Genomic DNA, 26,654 nt, shown 5'->3' with positions numbered 1-26,654 from the left:
AGAAAAACAAATAATCTAAAATAACTACATTGCTTCCAACATGTTCCTACCATACCCCAAGAAAATTAACAACCCCTAAGAAAACAAAGGAATAAGAGAAAAAAAAACCTAAAATAACTCTATTGCTTCCAACATGATCTTACTATATCCAAGAAAGTTTACAAACTTTTAAGCCTCTGTTATCAGCTAGCTGCTTTTCCCTTGACAAGTGAGGACAGGTGGGAATGGGGCCTCACAGCCAGTATGGAAACCCTCAGGCTTGCCTCAGCCCCATGAGCAGCCTTGACCCTGTGTGACACCACAGCCCACTCCGGAGTCCCAGCATGCTCCCCTGCCTCCCTCAGGAACAAAGGCCTCTCACTGCAGTTCAGACGGACCAATACCCTCAAACCCACTTTCTCCCTTGACCAGGAGCTCTCAGTCCGGGCCAGGCCTCACTCAAGAAAATCCCAACAGAAACACTGGCAGGTTGCAGGGGCTGTCGATTTTTGAGAGTCCAAAACTATGCTAGGTGATAGCCATGACTGGGTCAGACCCTCCAGGGCCATGTAAGAACCTCGAGGGACTGCATGGGACCCCTGACCCCCAACAGACCTGTGTCAGATCCCCACAGGACCACACGGAAGACTCTCAGGAGTGCGCGGCACCCTCATTGATCACATGGGACCCTCACAAGACCAGGTCACACCAATATAGGACTTCGTGGGACCCTCAATAGACTGCATCAGACCATCAGAGGACCACATGGGACCCTCAGAAGACCATGTCGACCCTCACAGGAGTCATTCCCATCAGCCATGGAGGTAACAGAGGCTCAGGAGGGAGGGGGGTGGCCCAGGCACACGGCCAAGGGCAGTGCTTTATTCACGGAAGGGACGCCTGGAGCTTGAGGAGGTCCAGGTGTGCAGCACCGAGTCCTCCCAGCATGGGACTATAAGGACAAAGAGGCAGCAACAGCCTCCTCCAGCTGCTGTAGGAGGTCCCCGGGCTGCAGTGAGAATGTGCTGGTGTCCACTCTCTGGAAGTCAGGGTTGGCAGTCACTGAGGCCAGCACCTCGGCGATCCGGCTGATGTCAAAAGCGGCTTGCTGGGGGCCCAGCCCAGCCCCACAGGCACCCTCCGGCTTCCCTGTGTCCGCTCCGTCGGCCAGGGTGAGGAGCCGCCTTTCAGCGATGATCTTGAGAAAGTGGTAAAATTCTTCGTAATTGATCCCGGAACAGGACTTCATGATCACCTGGGCCCGAGACAAGAGAGGCCAAGGGAGGCATGCTCACTGACAGCACCTCGTGAGTTTCTGAGGACTGTGGACAAGCCCCTGCTGCACAACACCCCATGGGCTGACCTTAAGGACGAAGACTTGGGGACAAGAAAGAGAGAGGCACCCAAGCGGCTAAGTTGTTTCACAGTTATCAGATGTGTCTGATCAACGCAGCCGGGTTTGCAATCCCCTCCCCAACACCACAGCCCTGGCGACCCTGCCCACGCCAGACAGCAGCCTGGTTCTGCTCACTCACCCTCAGGCTGCAACCACCGTGCAGCTTTGACACTGGTGGCCATATCCCAAATAGAGACCCTGCCCTGGTGACCACCCAGGCCCTGAGATTAAAACCCAGGCCAGAGTGGTCTGCCCTCCACAGGCTGCAGTGCTGGTGACCACCTCTTCCTCACAGGCTGCCTGTCCGGCGCTGCCCCGCTCGGTCCCCGGTTCCCGGCCGGCGAGGGGAAACAGGGAAGGAGAGAGAGAGATGCAGACTGCGCGAACTAACCTGGTCATGAATCACGACTCGAACCACACGGCAGTTGTGAAAGCAAGCCCTTTACTACAGCTAGATGAACATTCTGTGTTACTGGTTCCCACACGGGGCACGGCGCCTCGTGGGAGAGCAGCCTCGATGTGGCCGTCAGGCACGGCTCCTTGTGGGCTGTCTCACCCTACCCCGTCCGGGTAAGACCTTTTATACACAATTAACAACCAATAAGCTTCTAGGCTAGTATCGCGTATACAGGATTTCGATTGGTAGGAGCGGGTGGCGGATACATGCGTCACTATGCGGAAACAGGATGCAGGCGCCATCTTGGCTCACTCGATGGGCGGGGGTAACTCTAGAGCAGGCTGCAGCGCATACGCTAGGCCCGATTCGGGAGGCGGCTTTCCACATCTCCCCCTTTCTTATTTATTTTTGACCCAGTGTCTCCAGTGATGAGCGTGCTCCCGTGAACCCAAATGGTTCACAACCTCTTTGGTGCTTTGGGGAGTCTGGACTAGGCCTCAGCCATCCAGCGGCGGAGCCTCTAGCACCAACCAGAATGCTCACGTCATATGGAGACCGGAGAGTCCGTAAGCTGGAAGCAACGTGACTCTCCCTGCAGTGCTTTGCCTGGCAACTGGGGAACAACGACGGGGGGCAGGAACAGCAGTAACCAGAGTCGGGGGTGTCACTAGGTGTCTCTGTGCAATGGCTAGGGTCCAGTCTGGCCACAACTAGGACTCTGCCCTAGAGACCCACCTGAGACAAAATTATGACTACTGGTGTCGCCTTTTACACCCGAGAAACAGCCATGCGATTCGCTACAAATTTTGCTCCAAAGCGCCCCACCTGAGGCGACCAGGAAGGGGTATGGTTAATAAATCGGTCACTATCGGGGGTAACAGAGGTGGGAGTCATAGCCATCATAGTGGTAACACGCAATTGCTGCTGCGCTTGAAACAGGCGTTCTAGCAAACATTTAACAACGACTAATCCCACCAATAATCCCACTGCAATGAGGATCCAATTAGTTAAATTGGGCCAAGAGAACCAGGAAGAAACACTGTGCAATAGTTTCTGTAGAACCTCGCCTAACCCGGAGAGATCGACTTTAACGGGTTTTAACTTGATCCCCCCAATTGTGTCTAAACTAGATTCCACCTGTTGGGAGAGATTAACAAATTCAGGAAAATATGACCTTTTCAGCCAATCAGAGACTCTGGAAATGCTTCCGGTCACGTTGGCCCTGACAGGAGTGACACAGAGTTTAACCGTAAGCCACCGGGTGTCACATGTTTGCTGAAGCACTCTCCAGAGTCCATCTATTTCCAGTCCAAGTTCATCTATCTCCGCTTGGAGTTTCTGAATGGCCTGGAAATTTAAGTTCAGCATCTGATTGTGGCGGCGTAGCACGTCTCGGGTAAGGTTGACCAAGCCATTTACCGTTTCCATCGTTATGGCGAGCTGCCGATCTGTCCATGCTTGTAGCACAGCCTGCCCGATCGTTGGGACAAACAAAGAGGAAGCTACACTGGCAGCATTCGATAGCCATTCTTTTATGCCTCTTGGACGCCTAGACTTAGAGAAGGGGATATTGTTAAGTGAAACAACTTGAGAAACAGGGCCAACCCAGTCGGTTGCCTTGACGGGGAGCCAGACATAACTTGGGCGATACACTAGGATAGCGGGGCGGCGAGGCATCCGGGTCTTTGGAACGGTTGCAGACTGTAGGAGCAAGCCCTGGAAGGAAAAGGCACCTTTGAGTCTCCTTTTTACTCAAGATCCCTTCACAAGACTGGCGGCTCTTCCCTGTAACGTTAAGAAATTCAAGCAAGACTCCCTTACTTAACTCGCCATTACCAGTTTCACAAGTAGCATTCGCCGCAACTGTGGTGTTGACAACCTTGACAGAGAGGTTAGCAAAAGAGAGGATCAGTGTGTCATTGGTGAGGGGGAAGGACTCGTTGAAGCTTGTGGAGGAAATATAGTTCCACTAAAAAGAAAAAGGCAGATTAGAAGGATTGCTATAGGAGAGCAAAGAACAGAGTTACCGATCCTCTTTTTGGGCAACCGCGGGGTGGTCAGTCCTACTATTATCGTCTTGTCGGTCGTCGCCATCATCAGCAGGGTCGGAGACTTGGTCTAATGGTTCAGGTTGTATATTCGTTGGCGTTTCTGACAGCTGTTCCTTGGCTTCTTCAGGTGATGTCACGGTTCTCACCAGTCTTTCCGGAACCCACACTGGTTGACGTCCTGGTTCCTGGGGAAAAACACAAACAGAGCCTCTGGCCCAGCTGAGCACCGGGTCAGGGCCTTTCCACTGCCCCGACAGGACATCCTTCCAACGGACTAGACCTCTATGCGGAGGACTCGGGGTGGTGTGTTGCAGGGCAGGTGTCATTCCTTGTGAATTTTCGTTTAAAAAATTATATGTGAGCAAGGCTACAGACAGTCGAGCTTTTGGGGACAGGCCGTGGCCTATACCCTCTTTCTGTTTTTTAAGCAAGTCTTTGAGAGATCTGTGCGCTCTTTCAATGATTCCTTGCCCCTGAGGGTTATAGGGGATGCCATGTTTTAATTGGACATCCATGTTGTCACAAAATTTTTGGAAGGATTTACTAGTGTAGGCAGGCCCGTTATCCGTCTTTAACGTCTTTGGCTTACCCCAAGCTGCCCATGCAGCAAGGCAGTGTGCAATGACGTGGGAGACTCTTTCTCCTGGTTCAGCAGAGGCAAATAAAACTTGGGAGCATGTGTCCACCGACACATGTAAGTACTTGATCTTACCATACTCTGAATGATGAGTGACATCCATCTGCCAAGTATCCCCTGGGGTGAGACCCCTAGGGTTGACCCCAACCGAGGGGACTGCTCTCTGCTCTGCACAATTGTTGCAGGCTCGGACAATATCTCGAGCAGCTGCACGTGGTATGCTGAACTGCTTAGCTAGGGTACCTGCATTGATGTGAAACTTGGCATGGAATTCTCGGGCTTGTTGATACGGTACCAGCGTCGGAAAGATGTGCAGCTGTCGAGTGGCTACATCTGCGCTATGGTTCCCCTGGGCCATAGGGCCAGGCAAACCTGTGTGGGCTCTAATATGGGTTATGTAAAAAGGGTGTTGCCTGGTCCATATAACCTTCTGTAGTTTGGCAAAGAACGTCCTTACTGTAGAGGAATGTTTAACAATGCCCACCGTTTCTAAAATTTGTACAGAGTTCACAACATAAGCAGAATCCGAGACGACATTTAAGGGCTCGGAAAGGCTTTCCAGGACTGCAATGATAACCTGCAGTTCTACCCATTGAGGCTTTTGTGGTTGGAAGAGCACTGTTTTAGGAGTGTCCCCCTCCACACAATACGCCCCTGTTCCAGAGCTGGAGCCGTCCGTGTATACGGTGGGGGCGCCTGCTAGTGGCCTAGGAGAGGTTACTTTGGGAAAAATCACTGGGTGCCGGGTGACAAACTGCAAGAGAGGAGCCTTAGGGAACTGATTGTTAATGGGACCAAGAAATGTACACCGGAGAATGGCCCATTGATCTATGCATCCGGTGAGTATCTCAAGCTGCTGGGAAGAATAAGGCACCCTGAGATTTTTGGGCTGCTGACCGAAATGCTGCACAGCCCTTTTAATGCATTCTAGGGCCAAGTCTGCAACCGCTGTAGGATAGTACTCTAGGACTTTTTTGGGGGAAACTCCAGGGTGGACCCAGAGCAGCGGCCCCCGCTGCCACAGTACCGCAGTGGGCTGTAATTCTGTCGGCAGCACGCAGGCTTCAAAAGGCTCATCAGGGTCTATTCTCTTCAATGCAGCGCCACTGAGCGCCTGTTCCACCTGGCATAGTGCTCGCCTTGCCTCTGGAGTGAAGCTTCGAGGTGAGTTTATATTAGAATCCCCCTTCAACAGGTCGAACAAAGGTGTTAGTTTGACATTGGGTATTTTTAGGTATGGACGGATCCAATTGATATCCCCCATGAGTTTTTGTAGATCATTGAGAGTGTGTATATTGTCTAGCCTGAGAGACACCTTTTGGGGGGAAACATGAGTGGGTGCGACTTTCGCCCCCAGGAAAGTGGTAATGTCAGTCATTTGGATTTTTTCAGGGGCAATCTCTAGGTTAGCTTCTCTAAGACTAAGGACTAAATGTGACAAAACTGTTTTAAGAAGATCTGTGTCTCTATGGGCTAAGAGAATGTCATCCATATAATGGATGATTTTCACTTGAGGGAACTGCTGCCGAGTGCTAGCTAGCTTCGCAGCGACATACAGCTGGCACATGGTAGGACTATTAGCCATGCCTTGGGGCAGGACTGTCCATTCAAAGCGTTGACAGGGCTCCTCTTGATTACTAGAGGGCACAGTAAAGGCAAACTTAGGGGTGTCTTCAGGGTGGAGCGGAATAGAAAAGAAGCAATCTTTCAGATCTATGATGAAAATCGACCAGTGCTCCGGTAATGCCGAGAGGAGGGGCAGTCCCATCTGAACGGGCCCTAAAGGCTCCATGCAATCGTTAATAGCTCTTAGATCATGTAGCAGTCTCCATTTACCAGATTTCTTTTTTATTACGAATATAGGGGTGTTCCACGGTGACGTGGAAGGGGCGATATGGCCCTTTTCTAGTTGTTCTGATACTAGGGCGTGCAACGCTGCAAGTTTTTCCTGTGGCAAGGGCCACTGAGGCACCCACACCGGAGCCTCGGTTTTCCATTTTAGTTTTATAGGTGTGGGTGGGAATCTCTCCTCAGTGGCCCCTATGAAAAACCCAAGCCTCGTCTGTCAGACTTGGGGGCAGCTTGTATAGGCTCCGCACGTCCGTGCAGTGAAGCTCCTAAACCCTTGCCGGGGGTATACCCCATTTCTTTTAGCAGTCGCTTACAGGTTGGGGAGTAGCCGCTAATTAAAGTAACGTCCATTTGGGTCAGAATGTCTCTTCCCCACAAAGACACAGGCAGGGCTAATACATAAGGCTGGAAACTGCCTTGGTGTCCTTCTTCATCGGCCCAATGAAGGGCAGCTGCACTGAGCATGGGTGCTGAAATTTGGCCTATTCCTCTAATGGGCTCTTCCGCCCTGCTCGTTGGCCAGGTGGGGGGCCATTCTTGTTGTCTTATGATAGACCGATCGGCCCCTGTATCGAGCAGGCCCAAGAAAGATCTGCCTTGCACCTTAATGGTTAGCATAGGTCGAGACTCCAGGGACATATGGAGTCCCTCAAAAATCGCTCCACTGGATCCGAACCCTTTTTCCCCTCTCTGTCTGATTCTGCTTGGAAAGACTGCATGTAAGCTGGGTAAGAGCAGGAGCTGCGCCAGCTTATCACCTTCTGCAATGACTAAGGTGCCCCGCTGAGATTGAACCATAACTTGGGCACGGCCTGTGAAATCTGAATCTACAAGTCCTGGTATAACTGTTAATCCTTTCAGGGCCGTGGATGCTCTTCCCAATATGAGCCCTACAGTACCAGCCGGTAAGGGCCCCTTGAAGGAGGTCCCTACTAACTGGACACCCATGGAGGGGGTTAGTACGAGTCTGGAGGTGGCACAGAGGTCCAGTCCTGCTGAGCCGGGGGATGCACGAATTTGATCGGATCCTGTGTTGTCGAATGGCATGCAAGGGGGTCCGTCGAAAGGGCGGACCCCCTCTTCCCGTTTTTTGGAATCTGCTCGGGGCGGCCAGAGAGGCGTCTACCCTGCGCATCGAAAACCGATTTACAGTCTTCTGCGCGGTGGGGGCCTTTGTGGCAACGGCCACACGGCCTGGTTGCTGCACCTGGTTCGCCAAACCGTTGAGTGGCAGGGGGTTGACGTCTATTGGGACAATCTCTCTTAAAGTGCCCTGATTGGCCACAGCCATAGCACCCGTTAGACTTTGCCCCTAAGGTTCTCGGGCTTTTTGTAGCCACCTGTAGGGAGCTGGCTAGCATGGCAGCTAGACCTGCATTAGTTAAAGGGCTGCCAGCATCTCTACAGAGCCTGACCCACTCTGTCAAATTTTTTGCTCTGTTTTGTGCCAGGATAACTTTGCACTCCTTGTTGCACTGCTCAAAAATCATTTGCTTAACCACAGTCTCTGCTACTCCTGGATCTGAGAAGATTCTCTCAGCTGCGGTTTGCATCCTGGCTACAAAATCCGCAAATGGTTCTGTGGGGCCTTGGTGTATATTGCTGAGTGAGGCCTGAGCCTCTCCCTCACCTGTTAGCTTTTTCCAGGCACCCACAAAACAGCGGAAGATCTGGGCATAGACCTCTTGTGGGAAACCCGTTTGGTTCTGGGCATGGGCGCCTCTCCCCAACAGCATGTCAGCATTCCACCCGCCACGTCTCCCCGCCGCATTCCTTGCGGCCTGCTCTTCAGCTAACTCCTCAAACCATGCTTTCCAATCTATGAATCGGCCTGACGGCAAGCAAGCACGGGCTAGCTGAAAAATATCTGCGGGTGTATGATTTAGAGCAGAGAGGTTCTCGATCATGTTCAAGGTATAAGGGGCATTGGGGCCATACTGATGGACGGCCTGCCTCAATTCCCTCAATAGTTTGTAATCATATGATTCGTGCCGATTGCCACCTTGGGGATTGATAATAACCGGGTACATTTCTGAGACTGGCTGCGGCTCAAGTGGCTGGTAGCCACCCAGCATGCCAAAAGGTCTAAATGTTGTGAAAGGGTTCCATCTCCAGAAATGTCTCCCACCACTACCTAATGGCAAAGGGTCCTGAGGGCCTGTATACTCGGGCGGGGGGTACGGCAAAGGTTGCCCCTCCCCTGACCGACCCATCGGGGTTTCCAGGTCTGGCAGCAAAGGATAATTACATTTACTGGGCATGGCCACTAGAGGGAGCTCTCGGCAAGGTCCTTTGGTGGGACCGCCCAAGGCGTCAGTTGGGAGCTGGGGTGTCCCTGGGGGTGCAGCGGTAGACATTGGCGGGGCGGAAGGCCGCACGGGTGTGGCGGGAGGCTCCTCCCACTCAATTAGCGGGGATGCTTCCGCCTTCTCGTCAGTATCGCTATCTGACTCTGAGTCAGAGTCACTGGACTCCGGCGGTTTGCCCTTACAGGAGCCGTCCGCTGACGAAACTGACTGGGTTTCTTGGAGCGCGCACCGTGCTTCTTGCAAGACAGAGGACGGGCTTAGGCCGGTAGCCGATTCTAGTTCAAGGACCGCACGGACGGTCTCCCATATGGGTACTAGAATCGGGTCCATACACACGCCCGTCTGGCGCGCTCGGTCTATGTCGCGACCGAGCTTCATCCAAGAGGGTAGGCTAAGGCTGCCGGTGCAGGCAAACCAAGGGGCAAAAGTATCAACATCATCAAGAAAACGCTGAAGGGAGCTTTTCCTGACCGAGATACCCCGTTGTTTCAAAAGGTTCTTTAAGGGAGCTAAGAGAGGTGAACTTCCGGACTGCCCCATGATTGCAGTCGGCACTATACTTCAGTCACTCGGAGAGCTCTTCCGAGTCCCCCGGGGTCACCTGAAAACCCACGGGCCCTAACTATCATGTAATAAGACGCACTCACCTTCTCGCGTTGATCAGGCGCGGGAAGTCCGCCGTAAGCTCGACGCGCAGCGCTGCTCTCCTCACAGAGGGACCGTCGAGAGCGAGGCAGGAGGAGGAGCTTCCCCGTACGGGCCACCACTTGTCCGGCGCTGCCCCGCTCGGTCCCCGGTTCCCGGCCGGCGAGGGGAAACAGGGAAGGAGAGAGAGAGATGCAGACTGCGTGAACTAACCTGGTCATGAATCACGACTCGAACCACACGGCAGTTGTGAAAGCAAGCCCTTTACTACAGCTAGATGAACATTCTGTGTTACTGGTTCCCACACGGGGCACGGCGCCTCGTGGGAGAGCAGCCTCGATGTGGCCGTCAGGCACGGCTCCTTGTGGGCTGTCTCACCCTACCCCGTCCGGGTAAGACCTTTTATACACAATTAACAACCAATAAGCTTCTAGGCTAGTATCGCGTATACAGGATTTCGATTGGTAGGAGCGGGTGGCGGATACATGCGTCACTATGCGGAAACAGGATGCAGGCGCCATCTTGGCTCACTCGATGGGCGGGGGTAACTCTAGAGCAGGCTGCAGCGCATACGCTAGGCCCGATTCGGGAGGCGGCTTTCCACAGCTGCCGTCCAGTTCCCGGCGAACTGCCACCACCAGCCTAGTCCACAGCCCTGAGCCCAGTGACATACCCCCTCTAATTGCAAGGCTGGCCTGATGCGATCCCCTACCCCAGACTCTGGCTCTGGCCCTGGCAAGCCCTCTCTGACACCCACACCCCTTTTGCAGCCCTGGCCCTGGGGACCCTTTCCCCACCCCCAACTGCAGCCTGCAGAACCCATCACGCTCCATCGTGGGGACCAATGCTGGGGGACATGGCTCAGCATGCTACCCACTCACAGGTTGGGGGCTGCTTCCTGCTTTTCTCCAAGAACACAGCTCACTGCCGTACCCTGGAGAAAGCTGATGAGGGAGAGGTTGGAGTCCACACTCAAGATCCCAGGGAAATGGAGTCCGGCCCGGCTAAAACCTCTGGAGGAGGGGAAGAGAAGGCCCACCCCTGCCAAGCCCATACCTGGCAGTGGTGGTGCCAGTCCAGCATGGTGTCTCTCCACTCGTGGATCTCCTGCTGCACGGCCTGGAGTTCCCGCTGTAGGAAGCGCCACATGGCTGCCAGGTTACAGCCATTGACCCAGTTGTGGTTGACGGAGATGGTGTCCTCCTGGAAGGAGCAGGGCATGGCTGGCCCCATGACACCCAGTGCAGGGACGGTCAACCCCACCCCCCAGTCCCCTAGTCTGCAACATGGCCAGGAAGGGCAGCCTCTCTGCTCACAACAGGGCACCCTAGGCTGTCTGTGCTTGCTAAGCAGAGAGGAGGGTACGGGGGCAAGCGATCTGAGTCCACACTCAGTCCACGGAGAGCCTGAGGGTGTCCCAAGGGCCTGGGTGCTGGCCCAGAGTGGGGGTGCAGGGAGCCCCCTGCCCACTGCTGCTCCAGGGAAGAAACAGAGACTGGGGAGGCCCTCGGCAATGTACCAAAAGTCCTTCCAAAGGCATGTGGGACTTCACCTTGCCCCAGAGCACGCCCTGCTCCACTCCCAGACCCTGGACTCAGTTGCAGGCTCCCCCACAGATGGCCTGCCCACTGCACGGTCAGCCAGGGGTATGTACTGCCCTCCTGAAGACGCCTGGGAAAGCCTAGGGAAGGAATCTAGACCAGGCTCTGAGGGACGGAGGAGCTTCAAGGATGGAGGGACAGGGGCAGCCCCACCTGGAAATGGGTAGACTGGAAGCTCCAAAGGCCAAGTGGGGAGACATGGGAGCCCTGCACTGGGCTGTGGCTGGGCCTCCGGCAGGGCTTCCTGACATGTCCCGATGGCAGAGACCCATGTGCCAGGTGGGTGGGCCCCCAGGGTGCACAGGGTGAGGAGGCTCAGCCTTACCAGGTTGTGGACTTGGTGGTGCCACCCGCTGGGCACGAACAGCATCTCGCCAGCCTCCTGTGTGATCTCCAGGGGAGGTTCACAGTGCATGTGCGAGGGGTACAGGCGGGTGTCCAGGAGCGCGGGGGAGGTCACATCGTATGGCAGGCTGCCGTGGCGATCCCTCAGGGCTTCTTCTTGCCCTGGCGGGAAGAGGAGCCATTTTTTCCTCCCGCAGATATTCACAGACCAGCTGAAGGAGCGGAAGATGTCGGCATGGAACGGCGACCTGGGGCGAGAGCTCCTGGTTCATGCCCTAGATGGGCTGGGGCATGGGCTTGGTTTCTGCAGAGCAGGTTTGTCTCTGGGCTTAAAGCATCCCAAAGGCCTTGCTAGTAAAGCAGGCTGGTCACTCTCATTCATGTGGGACAAAGGGTCCCTAGCTCTAACATCTGTGCTAAGGAACACCCCCTTCTCCTTAGGATCTTGGCCTACAATTCAGGTGGGTGGTCCAAACCTCCTGCCCTGTCCCCTAGAATGTTCCACAGAAGCTGCACAGGCTCTGGGTGGAAGGAGGGGAAGGAGGAAAAATGGGCTGGGCCAAATAGGAAGGGCCTGGGAATGCCAAGCTTCGCAGCCCAAGTCTGGGACCTTGCTAATGGGAATCTCTAAGAGGTTCTAGGGAAAGGCTGAGATGCTAGTAGGGAAGGTTCAGGAGGGAGCTGTTTGGGAAGATGGTGGGAGTGGAGAAGCAGTCAGGAGGGCGGAAGGGCAGGTCCTGCAGCCCATCAGGTTGCACCATGGGCACCCAGGCTCAAAGGTGGTGTGGAGACAGCTTTACCAGGTGCCTGCGGGCCCCATGTAGACAAATCGGTAGTCGTCCACATCGAGGGCGTCCCAGTACTCATTCAGCCAGTCTGATGAGAAGTACACTGGCAGGGTGTACACGTCCTCCATCGGGGAGACCCTTTAGAGAGAACCACACGTGGACAGGATGACATATTAACTTGGCCAGAGGCAATGAGAGGAAAACGCCTAGGTAGCATGAAACCACCCCAAAACATCATGCTGTTCCTTCTGTCTTGTCAGTCTTTGTGCACCTGGTGAACTCCTATTCATCCTTAAAAACCCTACTCATTTATTACCTCCTTTATGACCTCTACTGACGTTCTTCTGTACTTTTTATTTTTTAATAAAATCCCAGGCTTCTGTCCTTTTTAGTTTTTAGGGTTGCTAGATAAAAATACAGGACACCTGGTCAAAATTAAATTTCAAATACACAAGGAATGATTTTCCAGTATAAGTATGTCCCATGCAATATTTGGGACAAACTTATACCAAAATACCATTCATAGCTCATTTGAAACCTGAATCCACAGTGCATGATAGTGTTTAGGCACATGTGTCTATCTCTACTACTGGAACAGGAGCTCTTTGAGTGCTGGGATCAGTGCATTAATGTATCTGGTCCATGGTTTAACTGGCTTAATGCTGTATGGCAAAAAGCTCCGAGGATGCTTTGCATTGGGGTGCCAGGTGCCAGCTGTTTGTCATGCACTACTGGATTGTCCTGGTAATCACGAGGGCCTGGCCTCTAGTCTCATTTCACCTTTTTGAGCCTTAGTTTCCAGATGGGCAAAACAAGAATTCATTTGTTTATACTTTCACTCCATATTGAGCGCCTGTTATGAGCTGGGCCCTGTGCCAGGGGGTGGGATCTAAAAATGACCATCATGGTCTCTACTTGGGAAAAGGACACTTGTAGGAGAGGGAAACTGATACTAAACCTGTGGATTCCCACAGAGAGGGGGATCACTGGGCAGGAGTCAGGTCCATGCTGGGGGAGACCACCTTGCCTGCAAGAGGGATATGCATTTCTCAGAGTGAGCATCATATTAATAGGATCTTGAGGGGTAAGTGGGAGCTCCCCAGGTGGAAGAAGCATGAGGTAAGTGGGGACAGACCTTGAAAGATTCGGAACACGTATTACAGAGTTTCTGTTGGTCTTATCAGTGACGATTTCAAACATGGGGCAGGACATGGTTGTGCTAGAGAAGTCATTTTGACAACCTTTAGAGAGACTAGCAAGGGAGGAGAAGATTTGAGGTGGTTGTATCAGGAAACCCCAGCAGCAACTAAGGCAGAGAAGGCAGGGCCTGATTTGAAGAAGCAGGGGGAGGAAAAGGAGAGGCTGGTTTCAGGCGCACCTAGAAGGAAAGTGGCTAAGGCTGGGGGCTGCCAGTTAAATATGGAGGGTGGGGCAGAGGAGGGGATCCAGGACAACTCTGGGCAAACACAAGATAGAAGTGTGTGACTGCACTTGCACGAAGCTCACAGTGTTCACAGTGGCCAACACCTGCCAGGCACTGTGAGATGTCAATGTTTAGAAAGAATGACACTTCTAGCCTTGCTGAGGAGCTGGTTTTTTCACCTTGACTAAACTCCTAACTTTGGATGCAGCCTGTGGGCCCACACAGTCAGTCAAGCCTCAGGGTTCATTCAGTTCTAGCAAGTCGGCTGAACCACAGTCAGTATGTGAAGCCCCTTTACCTGCACAGGTGCCAGTCTTTGAGGTACAGACAGCCCCGTGGAGAGGAGTAGTTCTCCTGGATGTACTCTTTCCAGTAGCTAATGTAATCTCTGAGGGGCATGTGTTCCTTGGGGTTCGAGTTGTACTCCTGCACTCCGCAGTTTGCAACAGGTACAACCATGTCTCCTAAAACAAGAAGGGCATGCGCAGTTTGTGCTCTGCACACGGAACATGAGGTTTTTCTGAGAGTCATCCACGCCTGTCCATCTCACTGACCCTGGTCTGGCCTCTTGCTGAACTACCTGTCTCCAACCACGGGCCTTCCAGCTCACTGTCAACACTGTCATCCAGTGAAGCCTCCGAGGGAGCCACTCATGCTTTGCCCTCCCCCAAATCCCCAATGGCTCCCCTCCTTTGCAGCCCTCCGCAAACTGACCTTAGCTGAAGGAACTCTGAGGAGGTGCAGGGGTCAGAGGGCACCGGCTCTAATCCCGTTCTGGAATTTGCTGCGAGGAAAACGCCCATCCCACGACCCTCACGCCCTTCAGGTCTGCCCTTACCATACTTCTGGAGCAAATAATCGAAGTCGGGCTTCCCGCTGCGCGTCACCCAGTGCCTCCTGCTGCCCCAGCCCTCCGTGAAGGCGCTGGAGAAAACGCAGGGCAGGTTGGGGAGCAGGTAGCCCTTAAAGAAATCGGCGTAGGAGAAGGAGTCCGGCTTCTCGATGAAGTCAGCACGCTCCGGGGTCCGGCAGGCTCCGCCCGGGAGACACCCGTGGAGGCCACGGAAGTGCCTCTCCGCGAACACGCGCGTCTCCCTGTCCATCCCCCGCGCCCCGGTGGTCGCCGCCCGGAGGGAGGCTGCGGGACGAGGCGCCCCGCGGCCCCCAGGAGTCAAAACCGAGCCAGGCAAGGAGCGGGGCTCGAAACCCGGACTCCCGGATTCCAACTGCTTATTCTTTACTCGATACCGGGAGATGAAACAGGAAATAACTTAAGAAGAAAACAAACCTCTTCCGGCGTAGAAGCCGAGGGCACCAGCCGGAAAAAGAGACTGCAAGGTACAAGCATGCATAGCCGAACGGAACCAAGTGCCCGGCCGCGTGGCGTTCCCGTCCGATCCCATATCGACAGCGCACCGGGCCAGGACACTTGCGCATGCGCCTTGCCGTCCATCCCCGCCCCTTACCTCCAGACGCGGACGCTTGAGCGGCTCAGAGCACCTCCTCCCGGGCGCCTCAGAAAGGGCGCTGGGAGTCTGAGTTCGTCAGGTGCATTTGGCCGACAGTCGCGTTGCGTTCCCGCCTCTCTCAGCGCGTCAGGTAAGCAGCGTCGCTGGCCTGCGGCTGGGCCTCTGCTCCAAACCCTTTCGGCCTTCTCCTCCCGCACAGTCCCTCCCGCTGAGGTTGCCCCGGCGACCCTCCTCTCCCCAGTGGCCCAGGGGCTGGCGGGAGGCGATGTGATGTGGGCTGAAGAGCCAAAGGTGGGGTCCTGGGGAAGGGTGAGCATCTGACGGGGATGGTGGGGACCTGGAGGAGATGCGGAGGGACCTGGGGGGCCGGTGGGGACTTGGAGGGGTTCTGGGGGGAATGAGAGGAGGACTGAAATAACAGTGTGGGGGCGTGGAGGCTGAGATTGGCGATTGCACACACCCGCGGGCCGGGAGCGGGGAATGGGGGCTACCCCATTCAGGATGGGAGAAGCAAAAGTTCTGGCAACATAGACCTATGCACATCAATATGGAAAAAAAGAAAACGTTTGATTGCATAAGCTTTACGGATGACACGTATGTAAGCAGTCTGCGAGAGAGTACAGAGTCTGGGCAGAATTTCACACAGTATATGAAGTAAAAGAAATAATTAAAACCTCTCTTGTCTTGAGAGAAAAATAGATGCATCTTGTGATGGCCTCCTGTTCACTTGGAGAAAGACTCCTGAGTTCATTTTGAAGGTGTGTGTTTACAGTGCCAAAGGTCAGGAAGCCTGTGGCCTTGCGTTAGGAAATAGGCAGACTAGGTTCTTCTAATTCCTGAGCAGGAGAATCTATTATGTTTTTAAGGAGATACCCTGAAGGGAAGGGAGGGGCGATTGCCTCCTCTTTATTAAGCAGAGAACATTTCATTTTATTTACCCTCAGTGGGATGGGGGGGGGGGGGTCCTGGGAATGTTGGGGCTGAAACCCTCCTGGAGGGGAGTTGAAGGGAGAACTCTTTCTAAGAGATATGAAGTCGACCTGGAAGGACAGCAGTGTGGGGAAAGATGGAGAGAAGATGACCTTGTCCTGGGGAGTTGTGAGGGAGGACTTGGAGGAAAGTGAGTTTTTGGAGAGTCTGAGGCTAGGTAGAGGAGGGTTTTCAAGTGGGAGCCAAGAACACAGGAGAGATCGGGACAAGTGGTGGAGAGATGTTTGTGGCAAGTGGAGCCAAGTGCAGGGATTGTGCTGGTCTGTATGGGTTACGGTCCCTTCCCAATCTGCCACATGGCACTTGTGCCGGTTTGGATGTATTATGTCCCCCAAAATGCCGTGTTCTTTGATGCAGTCTTTTGAGGGCAAAGGTATTAGCATTGATTAGGTTGGAATCATTGGATTAGGTTGTTTCCATGGAAATGTGCCCCACCTAACTGTAGGTAATACCTTTGATTAGATTATATCCATGGAGGTGTGGCCCTGCCCATTCAACATGGGTCTTGATTTAATTACTGGAGTGCTTTAAAAGAGAGAGCCACACAGGCCCAGACACTTGCTGACACTGATGCTTAGACATGCTTGGAGTTGTGTACCCCTTGATGGCTGCAGCCAAGAGGGACATTTTGGAGACGGCTGTTGCAAGCAGACTTTTGCTAGCCCAGAGTTTGCCTGGGAGAAACCAAGAGAACACCCACAGATGTCTAGAGAGGAATGTCCTGGGAGAAAGCCATTTTGAAACCAGAACCCTGGAGCAAGCGGGTGACAGCCATGTGCCTTCCAAGCTAACAGAGGATTTTGGGACGTCATTGGCCAACCTTCAGTGAAGGTACTGTATTGTTGATGCGTTACCTTGGACACTTTATGGCCTTAAGACTGTAACTGTGTAACCAAATAACCCCCCTTTATAACAGCCAGTCCATTTTTGGTGTTTTGCAAAACGGCAGCATTAGCAAACTGGAACAGCAGTTGTGTGGCTGAGGTGTGGGATTGTCCACAATCCTATCCAGATATGACCATTTTTTATTTTTTATATAGAACCTATCCTTCCCAGCATTTATTTATGTACTTCTCTTTTTCTCATTTGCTGTTCCTCCCTACACATATGCATACGTTCTATTTTATATATGTATATGTGTTTGATTTTCTTAACCATTTTTTAAAAAATTTAACTGTCAGCATCTTACTCTCATTGACCAGATGTTCCTTAATTATTTAATTTCAGTTGTGTTGAGTGCAGATCATGGGAAGCAAATGGGAATGGTGTCAGAAGCAGTGTTCATAATTGCTTGAAGATTTGGGAAGTATGGTTCAAAGTATAGTTCAAGGGAGAAATATAGAAATTCAGTTGACATTGCCTGGGAGGAGTTTCAGTATTCCTTGAGTTTCTGAAGCTCTGGTGAAGATTAAGTTTCCTAAGAAAGAGGCAGTTTGGGGCCAACGGGTCCACATGTATGCTCCTCAAGACTGTTGGGGGACAAATGAACCACTGACTCGGGGTAGGAGATTGAGCTCTTATTTCTTGAGCACTTAGTCTGGGCCAGATAGTTTGTGCTTCTTCCGCAAGGTGGCCCCCTGGCATTGGCAGTATTTCACTAGTGCACAGATGAGGCTTGGAGAGATTCATTAAGGATCTAACGTAAGTAGTGAGAGGCTGAGCTGGGGCTGGAACACTCAAATTATTGGTTCTCAAAGTGTGGCGTCTGGACCAGCAGCACTGGCATCACCTGGGAACTGGTTAGAAATGCACATTCCTGAGCCCCACCAGACCTACTGAATCAGAAATTGATGGGATGAGGCCAGTTTGAGAACCACTGCCCAGAGCTTGTGACATCCCAGTTACACATACCTCAAAAAGAGCCAGGAAAAAAACAGGTGGGGATGGGGGTTAAAGATAGCACTTTGCAGGAAAAACAGTAAGAGTAATGTAAAATCTCCATTCTCCTCTCTGAAAAGTTAGGATGAAGGTATTTGACAGGGCACATCATGTGAACAGGCCATGTTGTTGGAATAAAACGCCCCCAAACATAGTGTATTTCAGCCTCCCAGGTTGAAAATGGGAGCTTCTGAGGGAGTGGAAAGAGGGGTATGAGGGAGAGGAGGTGAAGGTAATGGAAAAAGCAAAACGGCCACGGTGGAGACACTGCCACCACTGTTCTGACTAAGCCTCCGTTGGTCAGGAGTTATTGGAAGGTGTGTAAAGTGTTGCTTATTCTGTTACTTTGGAAATTAACTAAAAATAGGGTGTTTACTTGATGTTGAGACTCACTCATGGGGCACATGTCTGATGGAAATGCTGAAAGAGACCCATTGTACAACTTGTAGTACATTATTGATGCATCCCGTGTGATCACAGACTCCATCCCCCTGAACCTCACTTCTTGGGTTAGCAGCAGACACCCATGGGATGTCTTGCCAGGATCTCCCCTTCCTAATTCAGTTCCCAATTCACTGGGTCAGTGGAGGTCTTCAAGTCTTTTCTCTGGTAGATCTGGGTTCCAGATTGTAACAGTCGGAACAAAGGAGGACTTGAGGAACTTAGCACTGCACAGAAGTTAGGATAGAAATGGGCATCAGGTCTGGCCAGCTGGAAGCTCTGGGTGACCTTGACCAGAGCAGAATTGGTGGGTGGTGGGGCACAAGCCTGTAGGAGGTGGTTGGGTGGTAGACATGAGGAGAGGACAGGAAAGCAGTGAGTGTCTCTTCAGAAGAGTCTTCTAAGAAGGGTAGCAGACGAATGGAGCAGTAGCTGGAGAAGGGTGTGGGGTAAGGAGAGGGCCTTTTGTTTGTATGTTTTTAAGATGGAGATCTTGGAGCATATTTGTAAACTGCTGAGATGGTCTAGGACCAGGGTTCAGCAAACTCAAGTTCATTGGCCAAATGTGGCCTGCCACCTGCTTTAGATAATCATGTTCTGTTATTACAGCTGTGCCTATTTGTTTATGTACTGTTTTGTGGCTGCTTTCATGCTGCTTTCATGCTGCCATTCTACAGAGACTATATGGCCCACAAGCTTAAAATACTTACTATACTTTACAGAAACAATTTGCCCATCAGTAGGAGAGATGGAGAAGTTGATGCTGGAGCGAGAGGGGCTGGGATCAAGCACAACAAAAGGGAGCCCTAGCCTTCTAGAGGAGTGGGGACACTGCTTCCCCTGCCCTGTGTGTGGGGACATCTAGGGACAGGTGGGAAGTGAGGGGCTCCCATCAGTGGAGCCTGAGTTAAGGTCCTCACCTGAGAGCGAGTTAGGGAAGAAGAGCATGGGCTTATTCTAATGCGTTATGGGAATGTTTTTCTCATTTTTGCCCTTCCACTTAATTTTTGCTTACTTCGTTTGTTGGGAAAGGTGCCATGGAAATCTGTGGGTGGGAATAGTCATGGCCACATGTTTCCTTGTGCTTTTTCCTGGGTATAAATTTATTTAATAATAAATTTCTCATACTTATTTTTTGTCCCGATAATGAGGAGTGTTTTGATTGTCCTCCTCCTAACTCTTCTCTTCTTTCTTTCTTTCTTTTCCCTTTTTTTCTTGTTTTAATTTTAGAGTATTTTCAAGCTGGTGTGGTTCTTAGGGCTTCTAGCGAATTTAAAGGTGGAGAAGCAGAGGACCAGAAGGTGAAGTAACTTTTCCAAAGTCATAAAATTTTTGGCAGAGCTGGAATTGGCATTACAGCATGCCTTCTCTGATGCAGTGATGCCAGGAGAATAAAACTCAGTAATTCTCTGGAAATTTGTACATAATTTCACTCAGTGCACATGGAATGCCCTCCCATAGTACATGCTCAAGAGTGCTAGCTCAGGGTCAAATCATCGGTAATTTAAAATTGATTTCCATGCTATATCAAGCTCTCAAAGTAGTGGGGATATGGCAGTGAACGAGATATAGTCCCTAATGCCAGGTAGCTGAATCTGGGGGGTGGGGAGTGGGAGGTTGTTTATGGGCCTCTGCAGTGTGGCTGGATGGTGGTCAGCTGGGAGAATTAGGAGCAAAGCTGCTGTTAGAGATGACAAGTGCTGCAAGCACAGGGGAGTGATAGAGGCCTGAGGCCCCTCACCTCACCTTCATGTCTGTCTTAGAATTTGGAAACACAGTGGTGTCACTAAGTACTTTGAAAATCATGTTTGCATTTTATGTGGTTAGTCCTCTCACAATTCTGAGAAATAGATACCTTTTCTATTATTCAGTGTCCAAATAGCTTTCTAGTGACATACCTGGTGGTGGTGGTAAAATAGCACTAGCAGACTGAGCACATTGCTTACTGGTGACCTCACCAGTGGTCACTAGGCTTACTGGGAGGATAGGTATGTGGGTCATCACATACTGAGCTTGTTTCCTTGTCTTAAGGGAAAAAAAAAAAAAGAGCCAAAGTAGAGTGCTCAAGTGAGTGTTTCTCTCACTTGAGAAAGGCTCAGTTAAGATAAATTTTGCTTTGAGGTTCCCTCTGCTTTATTTCATACAATTTGATATATTTTCACAAAAGGAAAAGCTGACCTCCCATGCATTTCTACCCTATTCATAAACGTGATCATAATATATGCCAGGGGAAAGACTTGTGCTTAAAACTTACGTATCCAAGCCCCTGAAAGAGATGACACCAGTCTTCTATACCAAAGGTCAAGAAGTGTTAAACAGCTCAGAAAACAGTCATAGTGTTCCAGTTACATAGGGTCATAAATTTCTGAGCTCATTTACAGAGCTTTCAAAGGTGGGAGTGTACAGTTTTTTAAAGTTTGTTTTTGTTTTTTATTATTTTTTTAATTTAAATTATTGTGGTACAGACATAGGGGACTGGTGGTTTGATGGGTTGAGCCCTCTACCACAGGTTTACCCTTGGGAAGACGGTTGCTGCAAAGGAGAGGCTAGGCCTCCCTATGGTTGTGCCTAAGAGCCTCCTCCCGAATGCCTCTTTGTTGCTCAGATGTGGCCCTGTCTCTCTAGCTAAGCCAACTTGAAAGGTGAAATCACTGCCCTCCCCCCTACGTGGGACCAGACACCCAGGGGAGTGAATCTCCCTGGCAACATGGAATATGACTCCCGGGGAGGAATGTAGACCTGGCATCGTGGGACGGAGAACATCTTCTTGACCAAAAGGGGGATGTGAAAGGAAATGAAATAAGCTTCAATGGCAGAGAGATTCCAAAAGGAGCCGAGAGGTCACTCTGGTGGGCACTCTTATGCACACTTTAGACAACCCTTTTTAGGTTCTAAAGAATTGGGGTAGCTGGTGGTGGATACCTGAAACTATCAAACTACAACCCAGAACCCATGAATCTCGAAGACAGTGGTATAAAAATGTAGCTTATGAGGGGTGACAATGGGATTGGGAAAGCCATAAGGACCACACTCCACTTTGTCTAGTTTATGGATGGATGAGTAGAAAAACAGGGGAAGGAAACAAACAGACAAAGGTACCCAGTGTTCTTTTTTACTTCAATTGCTCTTTTTCACTCTAATTATTATTCTTGTTATTTTTGTGTGTGTGCTAATGAAGGTGTCAGGGATTGATTTGGGTGATGAATGTACCACTATGTAATGGTACTGTAAACAATCGAAAGTACGATTTGTTTTGTATGACTGCGTGGTATGTGAATATATCTCAATAAAATGAAGATTTAAAAAAAAAAAAACTATTCAAGCTTAGGGAAAAAAAATTATTGTGGTAACATACATACAACAAATACACCACTGTACCATTTTTTCATTATAACAGTTGTAGGTTTTTAGACACATCATGCAGGAAGTACAGAGTTCCCATTTTACCATTTTTAAGTGTACAGTTTCAGTGGTATTAATTACATTCATCTATATCTATATAGATAGATACCATCATCTATATCTATTACCTAAGTTTTTTCATCTTCCTATGCAGAAACTCTGTACCCATTAAGCAGTAACTCACCATTCCCCCTTACCTGCAGCCCCTGGTAAATTCTAATGAACTTTCCATTTCCCTGAATTTGCTTATTCTAGATATTTCATTTAAGTGGAATCATGCAATGTTTGTCCATTCAGGTTTGGCTTATTTTATATGGTGTGATATATTCAGGGTTCATCCATTTTGTAGCATATATTAGCACTTAATTCCTTTTTATGGCTGAATAATATTCCATTGCATGTATATGCCGTATTTTGTTTATCCATTCATCTGTGAGGGACGCTTGAGTTGTTTCCCCAATGCTGCTATGAACATTGGTGTACAAGTATCTGTTTGAGTTCCTGTTCCCAGTTCTTATGGGAATGTACATATATATGAAATTGCAGGATCCTATGGTAATTCTGTGTTTACGTTTTTGAGGAAATGTCAAGGTGTTTTTCATAGCACTGTACCATTTTACATTCCCCTTAAAATGTGTGAAGCTTCTGATTCCTCTGTGTCCTCACAAACATGTATTTTCAGGTTTTTTTAAAATAATAACCATCCTAGAGGGTGTAAAGTGGTATCAACAAATGGTGCTGGAAGAATTTAATATCCGTATCCAAAAGAATGAAAGAGGACCACTGTTGCACACCTGTTCCAGTTTGCTAATGCTGTCCTTATGCAAAACACCAGAAATGAATTGGCTTTTGTAAATGGGGTTTATTTTGTTACAAAGTTACTGTCTTAAGGCCATAAAGTGTCCAAGGTTAGGCATCAACAATAGGGTACTTTCACTGGAGAAAGGCCGTTGATGTCCAGAAAACCTCTGTTAGCTCGGGAGGCACATGGATGGTGTCTGTTTGCCCCCAGGTTGCATTTCAAAATGGCCTTCTCCAAAATGTTGCTCTTGGGGTGTTTTGTTCTCTGTTAGCTGCAGCTCTTCTTCAAAATGTCACTCTCAGTTGCTCTGACGTCCCTCTGTTTGTGAGCTCCTTTTATAGGACTCCAGTGAACTAATCAAGACCCACGTTTCCATGGAAACATTCAATCAAGAGGTCACACCCTAATCAAGGTGTCACTTACAGTTGGGTGGGTCACATCTCCATGGAAACTCAATCAGAAGGTTCCAACCTAATCCACACTAATACGTCTGCCCCCACAAGGTTGCATTAAAGAATATGGCTTTTTTTCTGGGGGATATAATGTATACAAACTGGTACAACACCTTACACAAAAATTAACTCAGAATGGATCAAGACAATAAGAGAATATAAGAGACAGGACCATAACTCTCTCAGAAGAAAATGTAGGGAAGCATCTTCAGGACTTTGTGGTGGGAAATGGTTTCTTAGACTTTATACCCAAAGCACAAGCAGCAAACAAAAAAAATAGATAAATGCGACCTCCTCAAAATTAAAAGCTTTTGTGCATTAGAGAACTTTGTCAAGAAAGTGAAAAGACAGCCTACTTAACTGTGAGAAAATATTTGGAAACCACATATCCGATAAGGGTTTAATATCTAGAATATGTAAAGAAATCCTACAGCTCAACAATAAAAAGACATACAACCCAATTTAAAATTGGATGAAAGACTTGAATAGACATTTTTCCAAAGAGGAAATACAAATGGTTAAAAAACGTATGAAAAGATGCTCAACATCACTAGCTATTAGGGAAATGCAAATCAAAACCACAATGAGATATAATTTCACTGATATCTAGAAAGGCCTACTAGAGTGGCCATTATTAAAAAACAGCAACAGAATACTACAAGAGTTGGAAAGGAATGTGGAGAAATAGTGACAATTATTCACTGCTGGTAGGAATATCAAGTGGTGCAGCCACTTTGACAGGCAGTTATTGGTTTCTCAGGAAGCTAAGTATGCTGCCACATATGCTGCAGTCCTTTTACTAGTAATGTACTCAGGAGAACTGAAAGCAGGGTGCAAACAGACATTTATTTGCACACCGATGTTCATAGCAGCACCATTTAGACTTGCCAAAAGATGAAAACAATCCAAGTGTCCATCAACTGATGGATGGATAAATGAAATGTAGTGTATATTTATGATGGAACCTCATTCAGCAGTATGAAGGAATAAGCTCTGGAGCACGTGACAACATGGGTGAACGCTGAGGACATTATGTTGAGTGAAACAAGTCAGATGCAAAAGGACAAATATTGTATGATCTCACTAATATGAGCTAATTCTAATAAGGTAACTCGTAGAGTTAAAATCTAGAATATAGGTTACCAGAAATAAAATGGGGAAGAGATGCTTAATTTGTACAGAATTTATAACTTGGTTGAATTTAAATTTGAATGTTTGGAAACAGAGGTTGTGGTACCACAATATGGTGAGTCTAATTAACAGCACTAAATTACATGTGTGATTGTATTTGAAAGGGAAGGTTTAGAGTTGAATATATCACTAGAAAGGAAGCTAGAGGATAAAACATGGGATTGTATAACATAGTGAACCCTGATATAGTTAACAGTAATATTTTAATATTCTTTCATCAGTAGTAACAAAAGTACAACACAATTGCTAAGGGTCAATAATAGGGGGGTATAAGGAGTATGAAATTTTTGTTTTGTTTTTTTGAAGTAATGAATACTTTCTAAAATTGTGGTGATGAATGCACAGCTATGTGATGATACTGTGAACCACTGATTGTACACTTTGAATATATTTGTATGATATGTGAATATATCTCCATAAAACTGCTTAAAAATGAAAACAAAATCAGTTGGTCATGTATTTGTGGGTTTATTTCTGGACATTCAGTTCTATTTGATTCCATTCATCTCTAACTTATGCCAGTACCACACTGTTTTGATTACTGTAGTTTTGTTATAAGTTTTGAAATTGGGAAATATGAGACCTCCACTTTTATTCTTTCTCAAGGTGTTTTTGAGTATTAGAGATCTCTTGCCATTCCATGTGAATTTGAGGATTGGCTTTTCCATTGCTATACCTCAACATTATCTGCAGTAGAGTTCACGGTTGTTTACAGTCCTATGTTTTATCTTTTAATTTTTATTCTAGTAATGTATCTCACCTAAAATTTCCCTTTTAACCACATTCATATATATATTTCAGTGCTGTTAATTATACTTACAATAATGTGCTACCATCACCACCATCCATTTCCAAAACTTTGCTATCAACTTAAATAGCAATTCTATACAAATTAAGCATCAACTCCCTGTTCTCTACCCCTAATCTGTCTTCTGGTAACCTATAGTCTAGATTCTAACTCAATGAGTTTGCTTATTATAAGTAGTTCATATCAGTGAGACCAGACAAAATTTGTCCTTTTCTGTCTGGTTTATTTCACTCAGCATAGTGTCAAGGTTCATCCATGTTGTTGCACGCATCAGGTTTCGTACCTTTTTGTGACTGAATAATATTCCATTGTATGTGTGTACCACATTTTGTTTATCCTTTCTTTGGTTGATGGACACTTGGGTTGTTTCTATCTTTTGGCAATTGTGAATAATGCCTTATGAACATCAGTGTGCAAATATCTGAGTCCCTGCTTTAGTTCTTCTGGGTATATACCTAGTAGTGGGTTTGCCAGGTCATACAGTAATTCTATGCTTAGCTTCCTGAGGAATTGCTTAACTGTCTTCCACAGCTGCTGCACCATTTTATATTCCCACCAGCACTGAGTGAGTGTTATTTCTCCACATCCTCTCCAACATTTGTAGTTTTCAGTCTTCGTAACAGCAGCCATTCTTGTGGGTGTGAAATGATATCTCATTGTGGTTTTAATTTGCATTTCCCTGATATTAATGATGTTGAGCATCTTTTCATGTGCTTTTTAGCCATTTCTGTTTTCTCTTTGGAGAAATGTCTGTTCAAGTCTTTTGCCCGTTTTTTTTCATTGAGTTGTTTATCTTTTATGGTTGAGTTGTGGGACTTCTTTATGTATTCTGGAAATTGAACCCTTATCAGATCTGTGGTTTCCAAATATTTTTTCACATGGAGTAGGCTGTCTTTTCACTTTCTTGACAAAGTCCTTTGATGCTCAAAATTTTTAATTTTGAGGAGGTCCCATTTATCTATTTTTTTCTTTCATTGCTTGTGCTGTGGGTGTAAAGTCTAAAAAACCATTGCCTAACACAAGATTCTGAAGTATCCCAATTTTTCCAGCACCATTTGTTGAAGAGACTATTCTTTCCCAATTAAGTGGACTTGACAGCACTGTCAAAAATCAATTAGATTTTATTAGACCTACAGATGTAAGGTTTTGAATTCTCAATTTGATTTCATTGTTTAGTATAGCTATCCTTGTGCCAGTACTGTACTGTTTTGACCACTATAGCTATGCAGTAAGCTTTTAAGTAATGGAGTGTGAGTCTTCTAACATAATTCTTCTTTTACAAGATGTTTTTCACTATTGGGGGCCCCTTACTCCTCCAAATAAATTTGATAATTGACTGTTCCATTTATGCAAAGCATGCTGTTAGAATTTTGATTGAGATTGTGTTGAATCTGTAAATCATTTTTGGTAGAATTGACATCTTAACGATATTTAATCTTCCAGTCTATGAACATGGAATCCCCTTGTTCCGGTTTGCTAATGCTGCTGTCATGGAAAATACCAGAAATGGATTGGCTTTTTTTAAAGGGGGTTTATTTGGTTACAAATTTAGAGTCTGAAGGCCGTGAAAATGTCCAAATTAAGGCATCAACACAAGTATATCTTCACTGAAGGAAGGGCAATAGTGTCTGGAAAACCTCTGTTAGTTGGGAAGGCATGTGGCTGGCATCTGCTGATCTCGTGTTGTGTTCCAGCTCCTCTCTCAGCTCCTGTGCATTCTTCAAAATGTTGCTCTTGGGGCGTTTTTCCTCTCTTAGCTTCTCCAGAGCAAACACTGGGCTAGCACCTCCAAATTGTCA

At 48.5% G+C, this 26,654-nt stretch overlaps 2 protein-coding genes across 10 annotated transcripts in view; one reads left to right on the top strand and one right to left on the bottom strand.

The window, feature by feature from the left end:
• Nucleotides 1-46: 46 nt before the first annotated feature.
• Nucleotides 47-14,707, bottom strand: LOC119508324 (2-oxoglutarate and iron-dependent oxygenase JMJD4-like). 9 transcript variants are annotated; one of them, XM_037801965.1, is made up of 7 exons: nucleotides 14,261-14,706; nucleotides 13,721-13,886; nucleotides 12,958-13,026; nucleotides 12,012-12,137; nucleotides 11,192-11,459; nucleotides 10,322-10,488; nucleotides 47-1,177 (listed from the first exon to the last, which is right to left on the bottom strand). In XM_037801965.1, the coding sequence occupies exons 1-7, from the start codon at nucleotides 14,523-14,525 to the stop codon at nucleotides 1,039-1,041; spliced, it is 1,200 nt and encodes a 399-aa protein (XP_037657893.1). In that variant the 5' UTR covers nucleotides 14,526-14,706; the 3' UTR covers nucleotides 47-1,038. The 9 variants fall into 9 exon arrangements, with proteins under 9 accessions (XP_037657893.1, XP_037657892.1, XP_037657888.1 ...); XM_037801964.1 differs by having other exon boundaries at nucleotides 822-1,177; nucleotides 10,322-10,396; nucleotides 14,261-14,702; XM_037801960.1 differs by having other exon boundaries at nucleotides 822-1,177; nucleotides 10,322-10,468; nucleotides 14,261-14,701.
• Nucleotides 14,708-15,032: 325 nt separating this feature from the next.
• SNAP47 (synaptosome associated protein 47) overlaps nucleotides 15,033-26,654 on the top strand; it is a 156,114-nt gene continuing 144,492 nt past the window's right edge. Inside the window, exon 1 of the mRNA XM_037801006.1 lies at nucleotides 15,033-15,182. The gene's annotated coding sequence lies outside the window, so the exon portion shown is untranslated. The remainder of the gene's footprint in view (nucleotides 15,183-26,654) is intronic.

The sequence above is a fragment of the Choloepus didactylus genome, chromosome 13, assembly GCF_015220235.1.
Source record: "Choloepus didactylus isolate mChoDid1 chromosome 13, mChoDid1.pri, whole genome shotgun sequence".
Taxonomy (NCBI): Eukaryota; Metazoa; Chordata; class Mammalia; order Pilosa; family Megalonychidae; genus Choloepus; species Choloepus didactylus.
The sequence above is the reverse complement of the archived record's forward strand: the minus strand, read 5'-3'. Positions and strand labels throughout refer to the sequence as shown.

Bases quoted from the DNA above. Each gene is read 5' to 3' on its own strand.
- LOC119508324 (XM_037801958.1), bottom strand. From the start codon at position 14,525: ATGGACAGGGAGACGCGCGTGTTCGCGGAGAGGCACTTCCGTGGCCTC. The intron at 13,027-13,720 runs GTAAAGGGGCTT...TCCCTCTTGCAG, and splicing joins AAAGACTGGCACCTGTGCAG to GCAAGGTGGTCTCCCCCAGC. The intron at 12,138-12,957 runs GTTTAGTATCAG...TTCTCTCTAAAG, and splicing joins CTCTCTGTGGGAATCCACAG to GGTCTCCCCGATGGAGGACG.